Source organism: Giraffa tippelskirchi, chromosome 2 (genome assembly GCF_054371585.1).
Source record: "Giraffa tippelskirchi isolate mGirTip1 chromosome 2, T2T-mGirTip1v1.2.pri, whole genome shotgun sequence".
Classification (NCBI taxonomy): domain Eukaryota; kingdom Metazoa; phylum Chordata; class Mammalia; order Artiodactyla; family Giraffidae; genus Giraffa; species Giraffa tippelskirchi.
In genome coordinates, this window is record NC_137276.1 from 234,405,406 (window position 1) to 234,417,785 (window position 12,380).

The window sequence follows — 12,380 nt, forward strand, 5'->3', positions numbered from 1 at the left end:
GAGGGAGTTCATCCTGGAAAACCATCACCCAGGCTAAACCCAGAGGGAGTTCATCCTGGAAAACCATCACCCAGGCTAAACCCAGAGGGAGTTTATCCTAGAAAACCATCACCCAGGCTAAACCCAGAGGGAGTTTATCCTAGAAAACCATCACCCAGGCTAAAACGCAGAGGGAGTTTATTTTTTTCTTAATCATGGTAAAATATACACAAAAATTTACCACTGTAACCATATTCCAGTGTACAGTTCAACAGTTCGAAGTACGCCAACACTGCTGCGTAACCATCACCAGCAGGCCTCTGCAGGAAACCGTCTCTTAACCAACAGTGCCAGCCGCAGCCCCCCCTCAACCCTGCAGCTCAGCCACCCAAGGAGAGAGGACCAAGCCTCCATCCCCCAACCTCGCTTCCTCTGCCCCCTCGGGTAGGAGCAGGAGATACAAGGGCAGCAAGGAGGAAAAAGAAGCTGCTCTGACTCACAGGGGTTCCCAACATGAAAATCCACCACTGGAAGAGAATCCAAGGTTGAGGAGGCAAGAGAAGCAAAGGAAGAACGCGAGACGTGGCCGGAAGACGGCGCCGAGACCAAGCACCTTGATCGCGAGCAGTATAAAATGGGGGCAGAAAGAAATTCCCAAAAAGCGTGGTGCCCGAGGGCATAAGTGCACTTCAGCTTGGCATTTACATGGGCCATAAGAGCGTGTTACTATTTCTTCTTATCCTGAGTCATTACCATAATGGGCCTCCACTCTATAACAGGGCTTTACATTAATATGTCAATAAAGTCTTTACTTAGGAGCGTTTTTTTTTCCTTACATTTCAGAACATACTAATATAAAATAATACACTATGGAAACTGTCAAAAAGCATAAAAATTCACCATGCACACAGACTAGTTTTAAGAGTTTATGACACTTAGGGACCTTCCTGGGGCCCAGTGGTTAAGACCTTACACTTCCAGTACAGGGGACATGCGTCTGACCCCTGGTTGGGGAAATAAGATCCCGCATGCCACAGGGCAAAAAATAAATAAAAATCAATACGCTGAAGATGAACTTTCCTACAAACGGTGTCAGAATGACAGACTCTTCGTACGGAAATGTCTAAAATTCAGTCACTACACAAAGTTGTAGTCATTCTTGGAATGGTCAGATTCATCGAGACAGGAAGTAAACGATGGTTTCCAGGGTTTGGGGAAGGGAAGAATGGCGAACTGGTGTTTAATAGATACAGAATTTCAGTTGAGGAAGATAAGATCTGGAGATGGATGGTGGTGATGCTTGCCCAACAGTTCGAATGTATTTAACGCCACTGTCCCGTACACTGAAAAATAGATCAAAGGGTTAAGTTTTACGTTAGGTTTATGCGTTACCAACACTTCCCTGGTGGCTCAGACGGTAAAGCGTCTGCCTGCAACGTGGGACACCTGGGTTCGATCCCGGGGTCGGGAAGATCCCCTGGAGAAGGAAATGGCAACCTACTCCAGTCCTCTGCCTGGAGAATCCCATGGACGGAGGAGCGGCAGGCTACAGTCCATGGGGTCGCAAAGAGTCAGACACAAACGAGCAACTTCACTTTCACTTTACGAAAATTTGAAAAAAATAGGATGCCAGTACTTCAATCATGAAAAACAGAAGAGTTTATGACAGAATAAATCCCATTCTCTGCAGGCTTAGTACCATGTCTACCCTCAAAGGAAGCCCACTTGTGGTTTCAAAGGCACGATTCCAAGGCACACCAGTGATGCACGCCGTTGGTCCCCTTTCCCTGCTGTAGTGGAGAAACGTATTCAGCAGCACAGTCAATAAACCATTTGCAAGACTTACCAAAGTTCCATATACTGCGAATGCATTTTAATAACTAAAATTCTTATGTGTATGACATCACAAAAGATTCAACAGCACTCAAATGAGGACAGGACCAGACAGCTCTCAAGCTCTGAAAAAGGCTTCACACCTGCATTTTCAGCTTCGCATGAACAATTACCGCGTTCATGTGCAAACTCCCAAACTGGTGCATGGAAATAGAAAACCGTACACATGGGCTCCGCGAACCAATTTGCATGCAGAATTGTCCTCAGCAATCTCTGGTTTATTTTTTGCCATGTAAGATATGGGGGGAGGGGGCGGCAGTCAATGATGCCTCAGGAGACTGATTTTAAGAGGCATTTTGGTTCCCACTATTAAAAAAGGGGGTCCCTGATGATGTCTGGGTCTACACACGCATATAAAATCCGTCCCAGCTGCCTTCTCACGCATTTCGGTGGAAGAGCAGAAAAGCCTGAGAATGAGATTAAGTAGAATAATGCGTCATGGATACAGAACAAGGAGTAGAACAAAGAAGAAACGTGGAAAAAAAATCATGTTTTCACCCAGAAAGACGCCACCTACCAATGACAGTCTGCACAAGAAGAGAAAGATGGATATTAACCAGGCAGGAAAAGGACTTTCCTGATTCAGCCAACGGTATTTACTGAAATGGACCACCGAGAAGCGTGGCCTTTGAGACTGCCAGTGAGGACCTGACAGGCATCTACGCGCTCATCTTAAAGTTTTCTCTAACGTTCCTTCCCTCCCTCGCCACTTTCCTTTTTCACTTGACATGCAGCTAGTGTGAACTGAGATACGCTGGAAGTGTGAGAAATACACACAATTTCAAAGACTTTGTGGAAAAAAGAAAAAGAATGTAAAATATCTCAGAGTGGTTTACTGATCCCATGTTGAACTGATAATATTCCGAATACACTGGGTTAAACAAAATACAACGTTAAAACTGATTTACCTATTTTAATTTTTTTTAATGTCGCTAGTAGAAAATTTTAAAATAGATTCATGGCTCACCTTATATTTCTATCGGACAAGGTCTGTTCTAGAACCTTTTGTTTTAAATTTAGTTACTTAAATTTTTTATTTTAAACTTACTTTAATCCAAAAAACATTATCCCTCCTCTACTTTTATTTTAAATTAGATCCGTGGCTCACATTATATTTCTATTGGATAGATTTGTTCTAGAACCTTTTAAATTAATTATTTATAAGCTGATTTCAGTCCAAAAAAAACCCCATGATCCCTTCTCTACTTTTATTAAGCTGTCAATTTAGCTCCTTACTAAGCATCCTTTAGCCACAGGCATCAGTACAGTCACTTCTCCTCCAAAAATAAACCTATAACATGGAGGAATGGGGCAAAGCTGCTGAAATATTTACAGTGTGGGATCAGTGAGTCATCTGTCCTCAAGTACATTAAGTCTTCTCTTACTCGTTGTCACCACTCCAGATTGGAGGGGAAAAGCAAAACTTCTTACAGTCTTCACATCTGATGTCTGGTCCCTGAGCCCTTAAATATCTGCTCTTGGAGAATTCCTAGTAACACCATCACACCAGCTCCTAAGGTGTTTACCTCTCTGGAGCAAGTGGGTTCGCAACCTTTTTCTGTCCCTACTCTGTCCGCAGCCCCCCAAACACCCTCCTGTATCTCACCCCGCCAGGGAGCAAACCTCAAACTAAGCATCTCGCCTGCAAAGCACTGCTCTGGCAAAACTGGAAATAGCCTCAGAGGCCACCAGCCAGCCAGCATCGTGGCCGAGATTATTCACATCAGAAATACCAATAGACCCTCCAGTCTGTTTTGTTAAGTCCTTAGAAGTGCCCTGGATTGGATTTTTATGGGTGATATATGTTACATTCCAGAAACACGAATTCTCCCTCACGTACTTAACACATCGCTGCAGTCACACTCCTATTTAACGGAGCCGGCTCCCTTCCTGCAGAGAAGGCAATGGCACCCCACTCCAGTACTCTTGCCTGGAAAATCCCATGGATGGAGGAGCCTGGTAGGCTGCAGTCCATGGGGTCGCTAAGAGTCGGACACGACTGAGCAACTTCACTTTCACGCATTGGAGAAGGAAATGGCAACCCACTCCGGTGTTCTTGCCTGGAGAATCCCAGGGACGGCAGAGCCTGGTGGGCTGCCGTCTATGGGGTCACACAGAGTCGGACACGACTGACGCGACTTAGCAGCAGCAGCTCCCTTCCTGGGCTTCCGTCTGGTTCCTTTAGGGGTGGGATGAGAACTTCATGATGTCCAGTTCCCACATACCAGTAAGAAGGGAGTATCGTTAGTACTTTGTTATCACTACAGATCAGAGTCTTAACTCTAAACAACGTAGGCCGAAAGAGAACAGAAACCTGCAAATGAATTACAGGGTGGAAAGCTGGTGATGTCCCCACACTGGCTAAGGCAGACATGGGCGGTGTAGTGACCAAGGATGCACTTGTGTGGTGTGTATGCAGTCCAGGGGTCTTTGAGAGTCCTGATTCTGCTGCTAGCTCTGTGTCCACAGCCAGATCCCTGAAGACATCATGTAACGATCTGTAAAGCAAGGGGACTGTGGTTTGGGCAATTAGGGAGACTTCATGGTGGCGCTAGCGGTAAAGAACCTGTCCGCCAACACAGGAGATGTAAGAGACCCCGGAGGAGGGCACGGCACCCCACTCCAGTATTCCTGCCTGGAAAATCCCATGGACAGAGGAGGGCTACAGTCCACAGGGTCGCCAAAGAGTCGGACACCACTTAGAGACTAAACAACAACAGCATACACATGCACTTGAAAGATGATTCCCTGGACAAACCAAGTTTTTTATTTACTGACCAATTATGGTCTCAACAGTGACAGTGAGGGAGTGGCCAAGCCATTCAGTAAGACGGGGAACAGAAAATACGCGGAGGAGAGAGACAGCTGTGAGTGAGGAGCTCAGCTCAAGTCAGGCTGGGGGCAAGTCAACTGTCATCTGGCCAGCCTGCAGCCTGTTCTTCCCCAGCTATCACATCCTTTTCCATTGGGGGTTTCACAATTTAAACACTACTTTCAACCTGCTTTTCTGAGAACAGTTTCAAAGGATTTCTTTTAGCTGAAAGAGCCCTTAAAGATGATGATGATAATGAGACAATGACAGAAGTTATTTCAGAAATAATGCTAACAATGATGATAACAATTATAGCTAACTTCCTCTGAACATACACTTCATGCCAGACATTGTCTCATGTGTTTTACACGAATCCTCATTTAATTACCAAACCACCCCTGAGGGATGCATTATTACTATCTCCATGTTTAAAATGAGAAGACTCTGGATCAGAGAGGTTGAGTAACTTTCCCAAAGTTGTACAGCTGGTAAGTGGTGACCTCAAATTAAAACTCAGGCATTCAGAGGCAAAGCCTTTAACCTCGATACTATGAAGTTTCTCTAACTGCCCAAGCCACCCCTCATTTTACAGATCATAACACGATGCCCCCAAGGTATTAAACAACTGGCTATAGACATAGCTAGAAGCAGAATCAAGAGTCTACAAGACCCCTGGACTACACACCACTGCTCCTTCCACTACATCACAGAAGTGCAGCTGGTGCAGCAGGATCAGAACAAAAGGCTCCAGGAAGCTGATGGGCACTGTCTCCTTGCTTCTGCACAACTGTGGGCTCCCTTCCCAGGCTCCGTATTTTGTTTCTCATCCATCAATAGTCAACTGCTTGGATCAGTGTTTTCCTCGAAAGGCTGAGCACAACAAAGCTTTTCCTTGAAATGCAACGTTGATTTCTTCAATGAATTTGGCAGTGTAATCATGATGGGGGGAAGAAAGTACAGCACGGATGTGTGCACCATGTTCAGAGCCAGGAAATCTACAATCTGGGAACCAGAAAAATAAGAATAGCTACCTAGTGCTTATAAATAAACATCAGAAACCAGACTCGCCTCATTTCAGGGTATGGCAAGCAAAAATAAAGCAACTGTTTAAAACCAAATCCAGTTTGCAAAGTTAAATTTTCACAGTGACATTCAAAGACATTCATAAAGTGAGGACTGATGCAATTCAGGTGAGCAAATGCAAATAACATATTGCTGATCTTCTCCATGCCCCTGGACTCCTGCCCGCAGTGCAGAAGGGGAGGCACAGGACAAAGGTCAAGGCCAGGAAGGCACAGGACAAAGGTCAAGGCCAGGAAGTGATAGGTGCCTTGGTGGGCCTCTACAAAGAGTCTGATCAGTATCTGGTTTGGGCATCCCCTGGCACTTGGGGCAGAGGACAGGTGTCGCTGTCACAAAGTTTCTGCATTCACCTCTATTCCCCTTCTGTCATCATTAACATGTTTCCAAACACGCACATTCAAATATCTTTACAGGCTCAAGATTTGTTGGAATTCCCACACTGCCCTACGCACCAGTCTGACCATTCACAGTTCAATTTATGCCTGTCTCCCCATGTTACTCGTCTAATAGGTGGAAACTGATCGTGTTGCTTTGTTCTGAATTTCTATAGTTGATAGTAAGCTTAGAATTTTTATGTATAATATACAGTTATATATGTCTGATTCTTCAGTTAATAATCCTGCTGCCCATTTTTCTATAACTCAGCTTATCTTTTTCTTACTGATTTGCAGTAAGATTTTCTCTATGATGGATTGTTGTTGTTGTTCAGTTGCTAAGTTGTATCTGACTCTTTGTGACCCCATGGACGGTAGCACACCAGGCCCCTCTTTCCTCCACTATCTCCCGGAGTTTGCTCAAATTCATGTCCACTGAGTCAGTGATGCTATCTAACCATCTCACCCTCTGTCACCCCCTTCTCCTCTTGCCCTCAGTCTTTCCCAGCATCAGGGTCTTGCCCAATGAGTCAGCTCTTCACATCGGGTGGCCAAAGTACTGGAGCTTCAGCTTCAGCAGCAGTCCTTCCAATGAATATTGATTTCTTTAGGATTGATTGGTTTGATCTCCTTGCAGTCCAAGGGACTCTCAAGAGTCTTCAGCACCACAATTCGAAAGCATCAGTTCTTCAGCACTCAGCCTTCTTTATGATCCAACCTCTCACATCCATACATGACTACTGGGAAAACCATAGCTTTGACTAGATGGACCTTAATTGGCAAAGTGATGTCTCTGCTTTTTAAGATGGATACCAGTCCTTTGTCTGATATGCATATGGGCATACCTCATTTTACTGTGCTTCACAGGCACTACGTTTTTTACAAATTGAAGGTTTGTGGCAACCCCATATTGTCAGACGATAGTTAGCCCTTTTATGACAGTAAAGTTTGTTTTTTTGTTTTGTTTTTGCTGCACTCTGCAGCTTGCAGGATCTTAGTTTCCCAACCAGGGATCTAACCAGGGCCTACGACAGTGAAAACTCTAAGTCTTAACCACTGTACCGCCAGAGGATTCTCAGCAATAAAGTACTTTTTAATTAAGAAATGCATATTGCTTTTAAATATAATGCTTTTTGCACAATTAACAGACTATAGTATAGTATAATCATAACTTTTATACACACTGGGAAAACAAAACATTTGTGTGACTTGCTTTACTGTGATACTTGCTTTACTGTGGTTTCTGGAACTGAACTGCAGGATCTCTGAGGTGTGCTTGTATTGCAATTTTGTTTGTCTATTTTTTCACACATAAGTTTTAAAAGTGTATGTGATCAAAACTTCTAAAACTTTGAGGCTTCTGGGTTACCTGGCATCCTTTCTAAATGCAAAGCCTGGGCTCCTAAAAAACTCCATTGATAGTTAAAAGTGGCACCACTAACCCCTAAGATAAGTGAGTGCTTTGAACTGGGTTTCCAGGTAGCGCTTGGCCTCCAGAACAGTCCCGCACATATGCGCTGAGGGCCAGGAGGAGTGTGTCTGAGCAGGGTCGAGAGCCCTGTAAGAGGATGAATTAAACATCCAGGAGCCGTCTTTCCTCTGAAGCTATGAGATAATCTTTCTCCTCTGCCAGGTCAACTCTATTCAACTTTAGATTGCAGATTCCTTGTGTTGATGCCTAATAAAATGTCTTTCTTGACAATTCAAACAGCACACATGCTTTTGGAACTTTAGAGTTCCAACTCTAAAAGCCTGGTTTTGCAAAAGGGGAAACTGAGGCTGCTCCCCCCAGACGCCCCCTATCTGGGGACTGCTGGAGAGACTTACAGCAGAGCCATGGTCTCCAGTACCCGCAGGGCCACCACTGCCCCTGTCCCTGTGACCCCCGCCCCCAACTGGCCAGGAGGAATTACACACCGAAACACACCTCATCCGTGCCGTGGCTCCAAGCACCATCACCTTCCTGACGATTCCACGCGGCCCACACTCCCAAGTCTCCATCTGAAGCTGGTTCAGAACCCCCACCTCCTCCCCCCCGGCAAATCCCACAGGGGATCGAATCACCACGTACAAATCAAACCCGTCCACGGCCCCGGCACCTGCCCTGCCATCTGCGCCTCCGCACGGTTTACGTGGCCTGAAACAGGAAACGACGGGGCCGCCTCCTCCGCCTCTCGCTCCTCTCTGCATCCGCTCTGCATCCGCTCGGCCCGTCTCCGGCCAAGCCTCCTGTGACCCCTCCTTTATGAGGTCCCCTCCTCTGCACGGCCACCGCCTCAGCCTTCCTGACCTCCAGGCTGCCTCCAGGCTGCCCTCTGTCTCCACCGAAGGTCAGGGTAAAGCACAGGCTGGCACAGCTTTCCCCCGCCCCAAACCCACGGCCCCACCCTTCGCTCCAGCGGTTCTCACGAGGGAACATTTTAGAGACGGGGGTCCTATTAGTTATCACAGGGAGGGGGGCTCATCACCACTTCGGGGGGAGCCCAGGCCAGCTGGACGGCTACGATGCACAGGGTAGACACTAAGAACTCTCCCCCTCGCCGCACAATTTTTGAAAATCCTACTGGACAGTCTTCTTCTTTTAAAAAAAAATAATAATAGTATAACCTGGAGTATGTGCTTTATTCTTTTGTATATCAAAAATATACATTTGTAAAAGTTTATTTTTATTTAATTTTTATTGGAGAATATAGTTGCTTTACAATGTTGTGCTGGTTTCTGCTATACAAGAAAGTGCATCAGTTATATGTGCACATATATCCCCTCTTTTGGGGGATTTCTTTCCCATTTAGGTCACCACAGAGCCCCGAGGAGAGCTCCCTGAGCTCTACAGCAGCTTCTCATTATTCACCTGTTTTATTTTTTTTCTTTTTTGCTAATTGCATTTATTTATTTATTTTTTTAATAAATTTATTTATTTTAGTTGGGGGCTAATTACTTTACAATATTGTAATAGTTTTTGCCATACATTGACATGAATCAGCCATGGGTTTACATGTGTTCCCCTTCCTGGACCCCCTCCCACCTCCCTCCCCATCCCATCCCTCTGGGTCATCCCATTGCCCCAGCCCTGAGCATTTGTCTCATGCATCGAACCTGGAATGGTGTTCTGTTTCACATACGATAATATACATGTTTCAATGCTATTCTCTCAGAACGTCCCACCCTCACCTTCTCCCTCAGAGTCCATAAGACTGTTCCACGCATCTGTGTCTCTTATTCTGTCTCGCACATAGGGTTATCGTTACCATCTTTCAAATTCCATATATATGCATTAGTATACTGTATTGGTGTTTTTCTTTATGGCTTACTTCACTCTGTATAATGGGCTCCAGTTTCATCCATCTCAATAGAACCGATTCAAATGTATTTTTTTTAATGGCTGAGTAATATTCCATTGTGTATATGTACCACAGCTTCCTTATCCATTCGTCTGCTGATGGACATCTAGGTTGCTTCCATGTCCTGGCTATTGTAAACAGTGCTGCGATGAACACTGGGGTACACGCGTCTCTTTCAGTTCTGGTTTCCTCGGTGTGTATGCCCAGCAGTGGGATTGCTGGGTCATATGGCAGTTCTATTCCCAGTTTTTTAAGGAATCTCCACACTGTTCTCCATAGTGGCTGTACTAGTTTGCATTCCCACCAACAGTGTAAGAGGGTTCCCTTTTCTCCACACCCTCTCCAGCATTTATTGCTTGTAGACTTTTGGATAGCAGCCATTCTGACGGTGTATTCACCTATTTTATACACAGTAGTCTGTGTGTGTCAAGCCCAATCTCCCAGCTCATCGCACCTCTACACCCTCTTTGGTGTTTATACGTTTCTTCTCTATGTCTGTGTCTCTATTTCTGTTTTGCAAATAACATTGTCTATACTATTGGACATTCTCTGTAGAGGAAAAGCCTGGCTCTAATTATCGAAGCCTAGAATTTCACCCCGCTTTGCATATAATAAGTGTGCACAGTTTACGGTACACTGAACCTTCCAGGAACGCAGTCCTGAGTACCTCAAGGGTGAAAGTGAAAGTCGCTCAGTCATGTCTGACTCTTTGCGACCCCATGGACTGTCCATGGAATTCTCCCAGGCCAGAATACTGGAGTGGGTTGCCATGCCCTCCCCCAGGGGATCTTCCCAACCCAGGGATCGAACCCAGGTCTCCCGCATTGCAGGCAGATTCTTCACCAGCTGAGCCACCAGGGAAGCCCAAGAATACTGGAGTGGGTACCCTATCCCTTCTCCAGCAGATCTTCCCGACCCAGGGATCGAACCCGGGTTTCCTGCATTGCAGGCGGATTCTTGACCAGCTGAGCTGCCAGGGACGCTGCCTCCCGGGTGGTCAAGGCCTATTTCCGGCAGGATCGCCCGGGGGGCGGGGTAGATCCCCAGGCCCTCCCCACGCCCCGGGTCAGAGCAGGGAGGGCCCCCGGCTTCCCTGGCTCCGTTTGCTCGGGGAGGACTCGGTGTGAGGCTTCAGGAGTCCGCGGAAAGGACGGTGGGGCCAAGGCTGAGCTCACAGGAAACAGTCCCCGGTCGATGGGTGGCGTCTGCGCGGTGGCTGAACGGGGGCGCACGCAGGCAGACAAGGCCCGGCCCCCCGCCCTTCCCCTCCGCGGTTCCCTGTCAGCCCGGAGAACCCCCCGGGCCTCACGGCTCTTCCAGAAGGCGCCTCCTCAGCCTCCCCCACGGCGCGTCTCGCTGCAGACACCACCTGCCGCGCCCGCGGCTCTAGGGCGTCTCCCGGAGAGGCCGGGCCTCGTCTTGCCCCTTTGGTCCCCTCACCACCGGCTCCCGTCTGCCCAGCTAGTAACCGGAGCTCAACAAGTCCCGGCAGACGAACGGTAGAACAGGACAGCGCGCACAGTCAGTCACCGGGAAGCACAAACGGGCGAGACCGCGCCTTCCTCCGCCTCGCGCCGCCTCCGCTGAGGCGCCGGGTCCTCCAGCGAGGAGGCAGGGCTGGCTGGGGGCCGGCGCAGCCCACCTCGAGGACCCAGCCTCGTCTGGGCGCGTGATGGGGACCCCAGGCGGGGACCGGGGGCCGCTGGGCCTGGGGAGCAGGCGCAGAGGCGCCACAGGAGCCACCCCTGCGGCTTGGTTTGCTTTGGTTTGGCTCCGCTTGGTCCCCCAGGTTTGTTCGGGTGCTGAGGGGCCGTGAGGCGAACTTGCCCTGTGAGGATTTCCTGTAACTGTCACTTGGAGGAATGATGTTATTTTTAGGGGGCGGGGGACGCCGAAAAGGCTTATTTGGCAAACGAACACCATTTGTTCGTCTGAGCTCTGCACGCGGGTGTGAAAGTCCTCACACTAGAAGCTGGTGGTTTTCAAATCCACCGGGAAGAGTCTCCATACACAGGTCAGGGGCGGGAAAATAAAAACCCCAGGATGACAAGCGTGCAAATTAACCCTGGAACCAGGCGAGGAGCCAGTGATGACAGACAGGAAACAATGCAGCTGACGGCGTGTCAGGGTGAGGAAAATTCTGAAGGGAACATTCTGCCCAAAAGTTTTATTAGGAGAGGGCATTCACACCAGGCATTTATGGTCCCCAAAGTCCAATCTGTTAGCAGCGGGCAGGAGCTGTCCATTGTGCTCAAAGGACCAGTGACACTGAGCATTCAGGACCCCGAGAGGTCTACCACCTCTGAGTTCACTCCCCAGCTCTCAGATAATCAGCTAATAGAGCCCAAATAATCTAATCACGAAGTAATAAATGCACATGGCAAAAACACAACGGATATTCCTACTCAACAGAATTAGACATCAGCTGTTCTGTCGAGATGCTAATGAAACATCAGACAATCTGTGAGAATGCCATGCCAAGGAGGAGAAAGACAAATTGGGCTCCTCCACTCCTCATGGAAATTAGAAGATTCTAAACTAATCAATTAGCTCCACATCCCCACTATCTCCACCCCATCTCTGCATTCTTCTTCTTCTTCATGAAATTTCCTGGGAATCCACTTACTATTCTTATGATCGCAGATACCAAATGAAAATCAAGCCCTCTGCGGAACAGGAGAGAAACTTCACATTGTAATGTAAGATGAACTGATTAAGGGCACTTAATCTACCAGCAGCTAATTCTCAAAGTCTCCGAGTGGAGTGGAGGAGAGGTCAGGAAGGAGGGATGCCGCTTACTTTTGATCACGCAGAAAAATGGGTTCTGGCGCTCAGCAGGCTGCCTTGTTAACAATTACAGTAACGAGGGTTGTGCGGGCTGCAAGTTAGAAAGAGGAC

The 12,380-nt window shown here is 47.4% G+C and overlaps 1 protein-coding gene across 3 annotated transcripts in view; it reads right to left on the reverse strand.

Moving 5' to 3' along the window:
• Positions 1–12,380, reverse strand: part of RFTN1 (raftlin, lipid raft linker 1) — a 219,685-nt gene that overhangs the window by 143,200 nt on the left and 64,105 nt on the right. Inside the window, exon 1 of one of the 3 annotated variants that reach the window (XM_081573283.1) lies at positions 8,213–8,464. The exons of the other annotated variants lie outside the window; for them this stretch is intronic. Coding sequence (XP_081429409.1) covers positions 8,213–8,342 — 130 coding nt within the window. The 5' untranslated portion in view covers positions 8,343–8,464. Of the gene's footprint in view, positions 1–8,212; positions 8,465–12,380 lie in introns of those variants that run through there. 3 annotated transcript variants of the gene reach the window in all.